This window comes from Scyliorhinus torazame, chromosome 19, assembly GCF_047496885.1.
Source record: "Scyliorhinus torazame isolate Kashiwa2021f chromosome 19, sScyTor2.1, whole genome shotgun sequence".
Lineage (NCBI taxonomy): Eukaryota > Metazoa > Chordata > Chondrichthyes > Carcharhiniformes > Scyliorhinidae > Scyliorhinus > Scyliorhinus torazame.
The window spans coordinates 14,713,767-14,728,263 of NC_092725.1; the positions used below are offsets into that span (position 1 = coordinate 14,713,767).

Sequence of the window (14,497 nt, forward strand, 5' to 3'; positions counted from 1 at the left end):
CCCCCACCCACCCAAAACCCTCCCCCCCACCCACCCAAAACCCTCCCCCCCACCCACCCAAAACCCTCCCCCCCACCCACCCAAAACCCTCCCCCCCACACCCCCACCCCACCCCCCTCCCCCCACCCTCCCAAACCCCTCCCCCCACCCTCCCAAACCCCTCCCACCCACACCCCCACCCCACCCCAAACCCCTCCCCCCCACCCTCCCAAACCCCTCCCCACCACCCTCCCAAACCCCTCCCCACCACCATCCCAAACCCCTCCCCCCCACACCACCACCCCACCCCCCTCCCCCCCACCCTCCCAAACCCCCCCCACCCTCCCGAACCCCTCCCCACCCACCCCCCCAAACCCCTCCCCACCCACCCCCCCCAAACCCCTCCCCCCCACCATCCCAAACCCCTCCCCACCACCCTCCCAAACCCCTCCCCCCCACCCTCCCGAACCCCTCTCCCCCACCCTCCCAAACCCCCGCCCCACCCACCCTCCCAAACCCCCGCCCCACCCACCCTCCCAAACCCCTCCCCCCACCATCCCAAACCCCTCCCCCCACCCTCCCAAACCCCCCCCCACCCTCCCAAACCCCCCCCCCACCCTCCCGAACCCCTCCCCACCCACCCCCCCAAACCCCTCCCCACCCACCCCCCCAAACCCCTCCCCCCACCATCCCAAACCCCTCCCCCCCACCCACCCAAAACCCTCCCCCCCACCCACCCAAAACCCTCCCCCCCACCCACCCAAAACCCTCCCCCCCACCCACCCAAAACCCTCCCCCCCACCCACCCAAAACCCTCCCCCCACCCTCCCAAACCCCTCCCCACCACCCTCCCAAACCCCTCCCCACCACCATCCCAAACACCTCCCCCCCACACCCCCCCCACACCCCCCCCACCCCAAACCCCTCCCCCCCACCCTCCCAAACCCCCCCCACCCTCCCGAACACCTCCCCACCCACCCCCCCAAACCCCTCCCCCCACCATCCCAAACCCCCCCACCATCCCAAACCCCCCCCACCATCCCAAACCCCCCCACCCTCCCAAACCCCTCTCCCCCACCCTCCCAAACCCCCGCCCCACCCACCCTCCCAAACCCCTCCCCCCCACCCCAAACCCCTCCCCCCCACCATCCCAAACCCCTCCCCCCCACCCTCCCAAACCACCCCCACCCTCCCGAACCCCTCCCCACCCTCCCGAACCCCTCCCCACCCACCCCCCCAAACCCCTCCCCACCACCATCCCAAACCCCTCCCCCCACCCCACCCCAAACCACTCCCCCCCACCATCCCAAACCCCCCCACCCTCCCAAACCCCTCTCCCCCACCCTCCCGAACCCCTCTCCCCCACCCTCCCAAACCCCCGCCCCACCCACCCTCCCAAACCCCTCCCCCCCACCCCAAACCCCTCCCCCCCACCATCCCAAACCCCTCCCCCCCACCCTCCCAAATCCCCCCCCACCCTCCCGAACCCCTCCCCACCCACCCCCCCAAACCCCTCCCCCCCACCATCCCAAACCCCTCCCCCCCACCAACCCAAAACCCTCCCCCCCACCAACCCAAAACCCTCCACCCACCCTCCCAAACCCCTCCCCCCCACCCTCCCGAACCCCGCCCCACCCACCCTCCCAAACCCCTCCCCCCACCATCCCAAACCCCTCCCCCCCACCCTCCCAAACCCCCCCCTACCCTCCCGAACCCCTCCCCACCCACCCCCCAAACCCCTCCCCCCCACCATCCCGAACCCCTCTCCCCCACCCTCCCAAACCCCCGCCCCACCCACCCTCCCAAACCCCTCCCCCCCACCCCAAACCCCTCCCCACCACCATCCCAAACCCCTCCCCCCCACACCCCCCCCACCCCAAACCCCTCCCCCCCACCCTCCCAAACCCCCCCCACCCTCCCGAACACCTCCCCACCCACCCCCCCAAACCCCTCCCCCCCACCATCCCAAACCCCCCCCACCATCCCAAACCCCCCCCACCATCCCAAACCCCCCCACCCTCCCAAACCCCTCCCCACCCACCCCCCCAAACCCCTCCCCACCACCATCCCAAACCCCTCCCCCCACCCCACCCCAAACCACTCCCCCCCACCATCCCAAACCCCCCCCACCCTCACAAACCCCTCCCCCACCCTCCCGAACCCCTCTCCCCCACCCTCCCAAACCCCCGCCCCACCCACCCTCCCAAACCCCTCCCCCCCACCCCCCACCATCCCAAACCCCTCCCCCCCACCCTCCCAAATCCCCCCCCCACCCTCCCGAACCCCTCCCCACCCACCCCCCCAAACCCCTCCCCCCCACCATCCCAAACCCCTCCCCCCCACCAACCCAAAACCCTCCCCCCCACCAACCCAAAACCCTCCACCCACCCTCCCAAACCCCTCCCCCCCACCCTCCCGAACCCCGCCCCACCCACCCTCCCGAACCCCGCCCCACCCACCCTCCCAAACCCCTCCCCCCACCATCCCAAACCCCTCCCCCCCACCCTCCCAAACCCCTCCCCACCCACCCCCCAAACCCCTCCCCCCCACCATCCCGAACCCCTCTCCCCCACCCTCCCAAACCCCCGCCCCACCCACCCTCCCAAACCCCTCCCCCCCACCCCAAACCCCTCCCCCCCACCATCCCAAACCCCTCCCCCCCACCATCCCAAACCCCTCCCCCCATAACAAACCCCTCCCCCCCACCCTCCCAAACCCCCCCCACCCTCCCGAACCCCTCCCCACCCACACCCCCAAACCCCTCCCCACCACCATCCCAAACCCCTCCCCCCCACACCCCCACCCCACCCCAAACCCCTCCCCCCCACCATCCCAAACCCCCCCCACCCTCCCGAACCCCTCTCCCCCACCCTCCCAAACCCCCGCCCCACCCACCCTCCCAAACCCCTCCCCCCCACCCCAAACCCCTCCCCCCCACCCCAAACCCCTCCCCCCCCACCATCCCAAACCCCTCCCCCCCACCCTCCCAAACCCCCCCCCACCCTCCCGAACCCCTCCCCACCCACCCCCCCAAACCCCTCCCCCCCACCATCCCAAACCCCTCCCCCCCACCCACCCAAAACCCTCCACCCACCCTCCCAAACCCCTCTCCCCCACCCTCCCGAACCCCGCCCCACCCACCCTCCCAAACCCCTCCCCCCCACCATCCCAAACCCCTCCCTCCAAACCTCCCAAACCCCCCCCCACCCTCCCGAACCCCTCCCCACCCAGCCCCCAAACCCCTCCCCCCCACCATCCCAAACCCCTCCCCCCCAAAACCCTCCCCCCACCCACCCAAAACCCTCCCCCACCCCACCCCCAAACCCCTCCCCCCCCACCCCACCCCCAAACCCCTCCCCCACCCCAGACCCCTCCCCCACCCCACCCCAGACCCCTCCCCCACCCCAGACCCCCCCACACAACCCCAGACCCCTCACCCACCCCAGCTCAGACCCCTCCCCAACCCAAACCCCTCCCCCCCACCCCAAACCCCTCCCCCCCACCCCAAACCCCTCCCCCACCCCAGACCCCTCCCCCACCGCCGACCCCTCCCCCACCCCACCCCAGACCCCTCCCCCACCCCACCCCAGACCCCTCCCCCACCCCACCTCAGACCCCTCCCCCATCCCAAACCCCTCCCCCCCACCCTCCCAAACCCCTCCCCCCCCACCCTCCCAAACCCCTCCCCTCCCACACCCCTCCCACGCCACCCTCCCCTCCCACCCTCCCAAACCCCTCCCCTCCCACCCTCCCAAACCACTCCCCCCCACCCACCCAAACCCCTCCCCCCCACCCTCCCAAACCCCTCCCCCCCACCCTCCCAAACCCCTCCCCCCACCCTCCCAAACCCCTCCCCCCACCCTCCCAAACCCCTCCCCTCCCACCCTCCCAACCCCCCCCACCCACCCAAAACCCTCCCCCTCCCACCGACCCAAAACCCTCCCCCACCACCACCCTCCCAAGCCCCTCCCCCCACCCTCCCAAACCCCTCCCCACCACCCTCCCAACCCCCTCCCCACCACCCCACCCCAAACCCCTCCCCCACCCCAGACCCCTCCCCCCACCCCAGACCCCACCCCCCACCTCAGACCCCACCCCCCACCCCAGACCCCTCCCCCCACCCCAGACCCCTCCCCCACACAACCCCAGACCCCTCCCCCACACAACCCCAGGCCCCTCCCCCCACCCCAGACCCCTCTCCATCCCAAACCCCTCCCCTCCCACCCTCCCAAACCCCTCCCTCACCCCCACACCAGACCCCTCCCCCACCCCAGACCCCTCCCCCAACTCAGACCCCTTCCCCATCCCAAACCCCTCCCCCCACCCTCCCAAACCCCTCCCCCACCCCCCCAAACCCCTCCCCCCACCCCACACCACCCCCTCCCCCCCACCCTCCCAAACCCCTCCCCCCACCCTCCCAAACCCCTCCCCCACCCCACACCAAACCCCTCCCCACCCCAGACCCCTCCCCCCCATCCTCCCAAACCCCTCCCCCCCACCCTCCCAAACCCCTCCCCCCACCCTCCCAAACCCCTCCCCCCCCACCCTCCCAAACCCCTCCCCCCACCCTCCCCCCATCCCAGACCCCTCCCCCCACCCCAGACCCCTCCCCCCCACCCTCCCAAACCCCTCCCCCCTCACCCTCCCAAACCCCTCCCCCCACCGCAGACCCCTCCCCCCCACCCTCCCAAACCCCTCCCCCCACCCCCCCACCCTCCCAAACCCCTCCCCCTCACCCTCCCAAGCCCCTCCCCCCACCCTCCCAAACCCCTCCCCCCACCCTCCCAAACCCCTCCCCCCCACCCTCCCAAACCCCTCCCCCCACCCCCCCACCCTCCCAAACCCCTCCCCCTCACCCTCCCAAGCCCCTCCCCCCACCCTCCCAAACCCCTCCCCCCACCCTCCCAAACCCCTCCCCCCCACCCTCCCAAACCCCTCCCCCCACCCTCCCAAACCCCTACCCCCCACCCTCCCCACCACCCTCCCAAACCCCTCCCCACCACCCCACCCCAAACCCCTCACCAGACCCCTCCCCCACACAACCCCAGGCCCCTCCCCCACCCCAGACCCCTCCCCCATCCCGGACCCCTCCCCCCCAACTCAGACCCCTCACCCCCCCCCCACCCTCCCAGACCCCTCCCCCCCACCCTCCCAAACCCCTCCCCCCCACCCTCCCAAACCCCTCCCCCCACCCTCCCAGACCCCTCCCCCCCACCCTCCCAGACCCCTCCCCCCCCCACCCTCCCAGACCCCTCCCCCCCCACCCTCCCAGACCCCTCCCCCCCCACCCTCCCAGACCCCTCCCCCCCCACCCTCCCAGACCCCTCCCCCCCACCCTCCCAGACCCCTCCCCCCCCACCCTCCCAGACCCCTCCCCCCCCACCCTCCCAGACCCCTCCCCCCCACCCTCCCAAACCCCTCCCCCCACCCTCCCAGACCCCTCCCCCCTCCCCCCCCACCCAAACCCCTCCCCCCCCACCCTCCCAAACCCCTCCCCCCACCCTCCCAAACCCCTCCCCCCACCCTCCCAAACCCCTCCCCCCCACCCCAGACCCCTCCCCCAAACCCCTCCCCCTCACCCTCCCCCCCCACCCCAGACCCCTCCCCCCCCACCCTCCCAAACCCCTCCCCCCTCACCCTCCCAAACCCCTCCCCCCCACCCACCCAAACCCCTCCCCCCCACCCACCCAGACCCCTCCCCCCCTCCCCAGACCCCTCCCCCTCACCGTGGCTGTAGATGTTGCCCAGCTCGTTGTGGAGGTAGAAGAGGCTGCGGACGCACTCGCGGAGGGGGGAGACGGGCCGGTAGCCGCTCAGCACGAACTGGTTGAACTGCAGGTGGGGGGGGCTGCTGGCCCAGTCCAGGAGCTGCGGGCCGCTCAGGACCACCATGAGGGGGGGGGGGGAGAAAACAGAGACCCCCCCGCCCGGGACACCGCTGACTGGGGGGGGGGGGGGGGGCGGGGACAATATTAATGTTTTTTTTTCTTAAATAATAATTGAAATTTCGGCCGTTTTTTTTTTCAAATTTTCCTCCCTCCCGACGGTTTTTTTTCAAATTTCAACGGTCGGCGCGCGCGGGCGGGCGGCGGGGTGTGGCCCAGTGCGCCTGCGCGCGCGCCCCCCCCCCCAAAATCCCACCGCGCTCCCGGCCGTGCGCGCCCAGAGGCGGCGCGCTCCTGTCTGCTTGCCTTGTCTGGCCGGCTCTCTCCCCCCTGTCAATCACCACCCCCCCCCGAGTGCCCCCGCCCACTAGGATGCTCGCCGCCCAATCGGGTCCCAGCACGGGCGTGCCCCCCCCCAATCGGCCCGCCCTCTTACCTAGCCCCGCCCCCAACCCCCTCACGCGTGAATGGGCCTGCCCCCCCTCTTTGCGCGTCTAGTCCCGCCCCCTTCCTGTCTCTTCTCCCCGCACCCGTCCGTGACGTCACAAGGCAAATCCGCGTCATCACGATTGGCCCGGCCAATCGGAGGGAAGGTCGTCCCTCCCGCTGGCCCTGGCCGCCCCACGTGGGCCGGGCGGCCGGCTCGTCAGCTGACCAATCGGCTTGGTCGGTGCGAAGGCACAGGGGTTGCCTGCGCTGGGCCCGCTCCTCCGCGGCGTTGCTCACCAGGGCGTCAGGATCGAGTGATACCCAACCCCAAATTCTGCAGTGTGGGAATGGCGGTGGGTGGGGGTTCTCCACTCGTGCCCTGGGTCCCTTTGTGGAGCCAGCGAACAACCTTTCCGTTTCCTGCTTCGTCTGCAGGACCTGGCACTGCCCACACCACAGTCGTTTAATCTCACGCCCATCAGGATGCAACTGTGCCATTGGTATGTTGCAGAAGGAGGCCAGGCGGCCCACCGTGTCGGCACCGGCTCGCCAAACGAGTATCGTGCCTTTCCGCCGTCCCGTACACCCCGGACATTGTTCCAATAACCATCTCACGGCCTCTCCGACGACACGATCGAACCTGCCCCCGCCACACTTCCAGGCAGCGCATTACCGACCTCGGAGGGCTCGTAGTGTGAAAAGGACTTTTCTCGCATCGCATTTGCTTCTTTTCGAAAATCACGTTAAATCTGTGCGTATCTCCCTCGCTCTAGCCAAGATTTTGAACATCTCCATCAAAATCTCCAATCTATCCTCATAACTGAAGTTTCTCATTGCTGTAACTATTCTTGAGAACCTCCTCTGCTCTCTCCTCATTGTATTCAAGTCCTTCCACTAGTGTGACTCCCAGAAAGGTACACACCGTATTCCAGCTGACGTTTAACTAGTGTCTGGTATAAGTTCAGTGTAACCTCCTTGCTCTTGTACCCGATGCCCCTATTAATAAATCCCAGAATACTGTCTGATTCATTAACTGTTTCATAGATTATCATAGAATTTACAGTGCCGAAGGAGGCCATTCGGCCCATCAAGTCTGCACCGGCTCTTGGAAAACACACCCTACCCAAGGTCAACACCTCCATCCTATCCCCATAACCCAGTAACCCCACCCAACACTAAGGGCAATTTTGGACACTAAGGGCAATTTATCATGGCCAATCCACCTAACCTGCACATCTTTGGACTGTGGGAGGAAACCGGAACACCCGGAGGAAACCCACGCACACACGGGGAGAACGTGCAGACTCCGCACTGTCCAGAACAAGGTGTCATAGTTTGAGGATAAGGGGTAAACCTTTTAGGACTGAGGTGAGGAGAAATTTCTTCAGCGAGAGTGGTAAATCTGTGGAATTCACTCCCACAGAAAGTAGTTGAGGCCAAAGCGTTGTGTAATTTCAAGCAGGAATTCGATACAGCTCTTGGGGCAAAAGGGATATGGGGGGGGGGGGGGGGGGAAGAGGCGGGATCAGGGTACTGAACTTGATGATCAGCCATGATCATAATGAATGGTGGAGCAGGCTTGGAGGGCCGAATAGCCTCCTCTGGCTTCTATATTCTATGTTTCTATGTATGATGGCAGTTAGGGGATAAGCAGCAGGATTCTCTGCCGGTGCGATTCTCCGTTTCGGGGATAGTGTAGAAAGAGCTTTACTCTGTATCTAACCCCGTGTTGTACCTGTCCTGGGAGTGTTTGATGGGGACAGTGTAGAGGGAGCTTTACATTGTATCTAACCGTGCTGTACCTGTCCTGGGAGTGTTTGATGGGGACAGTGTAGAGGGAGCTTTACTCTGTGTCTAACCCCGTGCTGTACCTGTCCTGGGAGTGTTTGATGGGGACAGTGTAGAGGGAGTTTTACTCTGTATCTAACCCCGTGCTGTACCTGTCCTGGGAGTGTTTGATGGGGACAGTGTAGAGGGAGCTTTACTCTGTATCTAACCCCGTGCTGTACGTGTCCTGGGTGTGTTTGATGGGGACAGTGTAGAGGGAGCTTTACTCTGTATCTAACCCCGTGCTGTACCTGTCCTGGCAGTGGTTGATGGGGACAGTGTAGAGAGAGCTTTACTCTGTATCTAACCTCGTGCTGTACCTGTCCTGGGAGTGTTTGATGGGGACAGTGTAGAGGGAGCTTTACTCTGAATCTAACCCCGTGCTGTACCTGTCCTGGGAGTGTGTGAGATGGGGACAGTGTAGAGGGAGCTTGTACCTCAACCCCAGTCATCGAGCTGAGCGAATCTTCAAACACCTTCTCGTACTTCATCAGGAGATTTTGCAAGTTGCTCTTTGAATCCACGAACTGACTGACTGTTTTTCCCAGTTAAGCCAACCATCCTTTACCAATGAATGCTTCTCTCATTGCAAGCTCCATAGATGTGGCAACTTCCACAGAAGCTTTCAGCGTTAAATCACTTACAGTCAGCAGCTTCCTCTGAATAGCCCCACCCCGGAGTCCACAAACCAGCCTGTCTCGAAGAGTGTCATCAAGTGTTGCACCAAATTCACAACATCCATCTAATCTCAATGACACTGCAAACTAAAATGCTTTCACCTGACTACGGTGGGGCAACTGGAACCTTTCTGCAATCAGTAATAATTTCGGAGAGAAATGCCCCTCTTATATTGTCACAAATTGACTGAAGGACTTGTCTCCTGGTTTTGCTGGGTGAACTGGATTCTGTAGCAGCAGAAACATTTTCGGCCAACTGAATTGAGACTCGCAGAGTTCATCTAACCGAAAATAGGATGAGCGGGTTCTTTGATGGAATGGAGGATGGGTGTGAGCGATGTTCTCGTGGGCCAGCCAACTATACACCCATGCTCTGGTCTTGTCCGAAGTTAGTGAGCTTTTGGGTCCCCTTCTTCAGCGCCATGTCTGCGGTTCTCAACGGTGATCTGCCACCTTGGGTGGCCATCTTTGGGGTGCCGGACACGCCGGGGCTGCGGATAGGGGTGAGTGCGGACGCGCTCGCCTTTGCCTCGCTGACAGCTCGAAGGCGAGGTCTGCCGAGATGGGGAGTGTCCGCTCCACCTAGTGCCTCATCCTGGAAGGGTGACTGTTGGATTCAGCAATTATAGACTCATAGAATTTACAATGGAGAAGGAGGCCATTCGGCCCATCGAATCTGCACCGGCTCTTTGAAAGAGCACCCTACCCAATTCCACACCTCCACCCTATCCCCATAACCCAGTAACCCCACCCAACACTAAGGGCAATTTTAGCATGACCAATCTACCCAACCTGCACATCTTTGGACTGTGGGAGGAAACCGGAGCACCCGGAGGAAACCCACGCACACACGGGGAGGATGTGCAGACTCCACACAGACAGTGACCCAAGCCGGGAATCGAACCTGGGACCCCGGAGCTGTGAAGCAATTGTGCTAACCACCATGCTACCGTGCTGCCCCGGTAAAGGGGGGGGGGGCTCCCTTAAAATATTAGCTAAAATGATTCTTGAAAATTACTGAATTTGTGGGAAATATGACTGTTTCAAATGTTACGAATAATGTACTACAAGTTCTGAGATGATCTGATATGAACGGTACATTCGACAAGATTGAAACAATATCATAGCTGAAACCAGACGTGACGGAGGGAGTTTGAACGTGGGACAAAAGTCATGGGACAGTTAATAAATTTGGAGTCATTAATTAATGTCTAATTAACCAATCGCCTGTTAAATGACTGTCACTTTCCTGAATGAATCAAGGGGGGGGGGGGGTCTCAACTGAGAATTAGAACCAATGAAACTAAGTAAGGGGCTAAACCCAGATAAGGATTCCCTTAAGAATGTGATCCGAATGTGAGAAAATTGTAGCCGTCGGAGAATAAACATTCCTTTGTTGAAATTACCTGGAAAACAGATCTGGGCGGCAAAATCTGAGGATCGTGGGTCTGCCCAAAGGCGTGGAGAGCCCGAGGCCGACGGAATATTTCGTCAGGACGTTGGCAGAGCTGTTGGGGGAGGGGGAACTGGTTGGGCTCATAGGGCGTAGAGGCCTAAACCAAAGGCGAATGAGCCGCCAAGAGCAGTGATTATTTGTTTCCGTCGGTATCGCGTGAAGGAGAAGGTCCTGTGCTGGGCAAAGCAGAAGCGGGAGGTGCAGTGGGCTGGAGCTGGTGTACGTATATACCAGGACTTGACTGTGGAGTTGGCGAGGAGGCGGGCGGCCTTCGGCCGAGTGAGGACGGCACTGTATAACAGCGGGGCGCGGTTCGGCGTAGTGTACCCAGCTAAGTTGAGGGTGACCTACAACTCCAAAGACTTTTATTTCGAGACGGTGGGAAGCAGCAGAGGTGTTTGTGAAGGCGGAAGGACCGGGTCAGAAGTGAGAAATGGGACGGGGGATTGGTCTTCGACTGAGGGTAGGGGGTGTGGAGGAGTGTACGCCGCTCTATGTTTCACTGCATGTTATACGTGCTGAATGAGTTGACGTCGCCGACTTGGACAAGGTAAGAGTTGGGATTTTCTGTTGCAATGCTGGTTCTTTGGGGTTTGTGTGTGTTTCCGCTGGGGTTGTGCGTTGAAGGGGATTTCTTTGTTTACCTGGGACAGGGCAGGGGGCGAGGGGATTGGAGGGGAGTGAGGCCTGGGCAGGGGGCCTCCACACTGGCTAGCTCAAGCTGGCCAGTGAATGGGGGCGGGGAGGGGCTGGGGCCATCAGAGCCTGGTAAACAGGTTTCGATGGGCCTAAAATGGGGGAGGGGACCGATACTGGATGGGATTGTTACTGTTGCTAAGGGGATTCGTTGCTGATTATTGTTTGTTGGTGGGTGTCAATTTTGAAGAAAATGTGAAAAAGGAGAACAACGATATTTTTTAAAAACCTCCCAATTATCAGCCTCATTGAGATAAGATTAGAGTTCCCAATTATCAGATTTTAAAAGGATGTTTTCAAATAACCCAGCCTGCCTGGCGCTAGTCTGGATCTCGCTGCAGGTTTAACTGGCTGTGGAGAGAGTGAGAAAAGCCTTTTCTTCAGGACCTTGGAGAGGTCACTAGGAGAGAGAGAGAGAGAGAGACATGAGGGCCGGGATTCTCCAACCCCATGGTGGGTCAGAAGATCAGCAGGGGGGACGGGAGAATCTCTCCGCCCTGATGCCGGGTCGCTGATTCCGCGGCGCCGATTTTTGGGTGCCCGCGGGATCGCCGCCGCCGCGCCGGTTGGGGGCTGTTGAAAGCGGCCTCCCCGCCGATTCTCCGCGCCGCGACGGGCTGAGTGCCCGCCAAACTCGGCCAAGTCCCGCCGGCGTGGGTTACTTACGGGACCTCGGAGTTCTGTCTGCGGGGGCCGTCCTGGTGGGAGGGGGGGGGGGCGGGGCGGAGGGATCCGACCCCGGGGGGGGGGGGGGGCCTCCACGATTGCCTGGCCCACGATCAGGGCCTACCGATCGGCGGGTGGGCTAGTTCCGTGCGGGGCCTATGTTCCTCTGCGCCAGCCTCTGTAGGGCTCCTCCATATTGCCCGGGGGCCGGCGCGGAGACGGGAACCCACCAACATTTGCGGACTCGCGCCGGCTTTTGGGCGCCGGAGCTGCGGACACCACCCCCGGCGCCGCATTAGCCCCCTAGGAAGGGGTGGATACCTGCCCGTTGACGCCGGAGTGGCTCGTGCCACTTTTCCCGCCGGCGTCAGAACCTGGCCGCAGGATTGGAGAATCCCGGCCGAGAACTGCAGCTCTCCGAGTCTATTAATCAAAAGTGAGCTTCACTCTAAAAAATGGAGCCTGAGTTTGGCAGAACATTCCGGAACACCAGTACCAACCATCACCGAGAGCCAGTCAAGTCCCGAGAAATCAAAGTAGCCAATTGGCTGCCAGCCAAGTCCATCACAATATGTCATCACAACAGCCAACATAAGCAAAAAAAAGGAATCCGGTTTAGAAGATTGTTACACTTGTGTTGTCAGTGTGGCAAGTGTACCACGTGCTGTAGTTTAGATCGTGTTTGTTCATTATGACATCTTTAATAAAATATTTTTTTTAAAACTGAGTTGCGAAATGTTGCGACCTATCTTCTAATAGGACTTGATTGTCCGGTTTACTGGAGGTGTCCAAAATATAACTTTATTGCTAACGATTCACTTCCACACACTACGTTAGAACTAAATCAAAACTCGTAAGTTTTGTCAAGAGGAAGGCGTGTGGGGGGGGGGATTGGGTTGGCTCGTTGAGGGGGTGGGGGAGGGTTGTGGAAATGGGTGTAGTTGGTGTGGCGCAGTTGGGATGGGGGAGATGGTGGCGGACATCCGAGGGGCGGGTGGGGGGCTGGCTTAAAAAAGGAGTATGGCTTTTCCTAGGGGAGGGGAGCGGGGAGCCCCCAGACCAGGCTGGTCAGGTGGAACGTGCGAGGGTTGAATGGGCCGGTTAAACGGTCACGCGTTCTCACGCATCTGAGGAGCTCGAGGCGGACGTTGCGTCTCTCACAGGAGACACACCAGAAGTTGGGGGATCAGACGAGGCTGAGGAAGGGATGGGTGGGGCATGGGTTCCACTCGGGACTGGGCATGAAGACGAGGGGGGTGGCGGTGTTAGTTAATAAGAGAGTGGGTTTTAAGGTGGGGAGCATTGTGGCCGTTCCGGGGTGGTAGGTATGTGACGATCAGTGGGACGTTACAGGGGATGCCAGTGGTCCTGGTTAATGTGCATGCCCTGAACTGGGATGATGTGGAGTTTACGGGGAGGGTGTTAGGGAAGGTCCCAGACCTGGACACTCATCAGCTGATTATTGGGGGAAGGGGGGAATTTCAATAAGGTCCTGAACCAGTCAAGTCCTAAGTCATCGAGGGTGTCGGCGGTAGCGAGGGAGTTGAGGGGGTTCATGGGGGGTGGACCTGTGGAGGTTTGAGAAGCCGCGGGTGCCGGGTGTATTCCCGGATTGATTTGTTATGAACAAGGCGTTGCTGGCGGGGGGCGGCCAATCCGGACTGCTCAGCGATCATGGCCTCTGACCACGGGCCGCATTGGGCGGATTTGTGGGCGGTTCGGGGGAGGCCCAACGGCCGCAGTGGAGGTTAGATGTGGTGCTGTTGGCGGACGAGGGTTTGTTAACGGCTGAGGGTGACTGTGTGAGGGGGTGTGTGAGTGGGTCAGGGGGTGTGTGTGAGGGGGTGAGAGAGCGGGTGAGGGTGTGCGAGCGGGTGAGGGTGTGTGCGAGAGCGGGTGAGGGTGTGTGCGAGAGCGGGTGAGGGTGTGTGCGAGAGAGGGTGAGGGTGTGTGAGTGGGTGATAGGGTGTGTGAGCGGGTGAGGAAATGCGGAGCTGGGCGCAGTTCCACAAATTGAACTTGGCTGGTGGAGGGGATGAAGGCGGACTGTAAGAGGTGGACAGTGTCTCTGTCACTGGCTGGGCGCGCGCAGACGGTGATAATGACGCTGGTTCCCAGATTCTTGTTCCTGTTCCAGAAGCTCCCCATCTTTGTTCCCAAGGCTTTTTTCAGGAAGGTTAACGGGATAATTTTGGGATTTGTGTGGGCGAGGAAGACACCGCGGGTGAGGCGGGTGTTCCTGCGGGTGGGGGGGGGGGCGCCTGGCATTGCCCAATTTGATAAATTATTATTGGGCAGTGAACATTACAATGGTGAGGAAATGGGCGGTGGAGGAGGGATCGGTTTGGGGGCAGATGGAGGTGGTGTCGTGTAGGGGGACCAGTTTGAGGGCGCTGTTGATGGTTCCCCTCACATTCTCGCCGGTCTACTACTCTGTGAGCCCAGTGGTGGTTTAGGGTTACGGGTGAGCAGCAAATGCAGGCAGGATTTTGGGTTGGGTGGCATGTCATTGTGAGCGCTGGCATGTGACAACCATAGGTTTGTGCCAGCTGGACAGGGGGGTCCGGGGGTGGCGCAGGTGGGGAAAGAGTATTTCAGAGATTTGTTTATAGCGGGCAAGTTTGCGGGACTGAGGGAGTTTGAGGAATTGTATGAGTTGCCTAAAGGCAATGGTTTCAGGTACCTGCAGGTGAGGTGGGAGGTTCCGTCCTACCCGGGGCTGCTGCCTCATGAGAACAGGGCAGGTTGTTGTTGGAGGACAATATAGAGGAGGGGAGGGTGTGAGATATCTATAAGGAATTCATGGAGAGGGAGGGTGTTCCAGTGCAAGAGATCATGCACAAATTGGAGGAGGAGCTGAGAGTGGAGGTGAGGGCCAGAAC

General features: G+C 62.1%; 1 protein-coding gene across 1 annotated transcript in view; it reads right to left on the minus strand.

Moving 5' to 3' along the window:
- The window catches only part of LOC140396019 (progestin and adipoQ receptor family member 4-like), an 89,160-nt gene extending 83,237 nt beyond the window's left edge, over window positions 1–5,923 (minus strand). The window contains exon 1 of the mRNA XM_072484068.1: window positions 5,706–5,923. Within this exon, the coding sequence (XP_072340169.1) occupies window positions 5,706–5,871 (166 nt within the window). The 5' untranslated portion in view covers window positions 5,872–5,923. The remainder of the gene's footprint in view (window positions 1–5,705) is intronic.
- Between the last annotated feature and the right edge of the window lie 8,574 nt (window positions 5,924–14,497).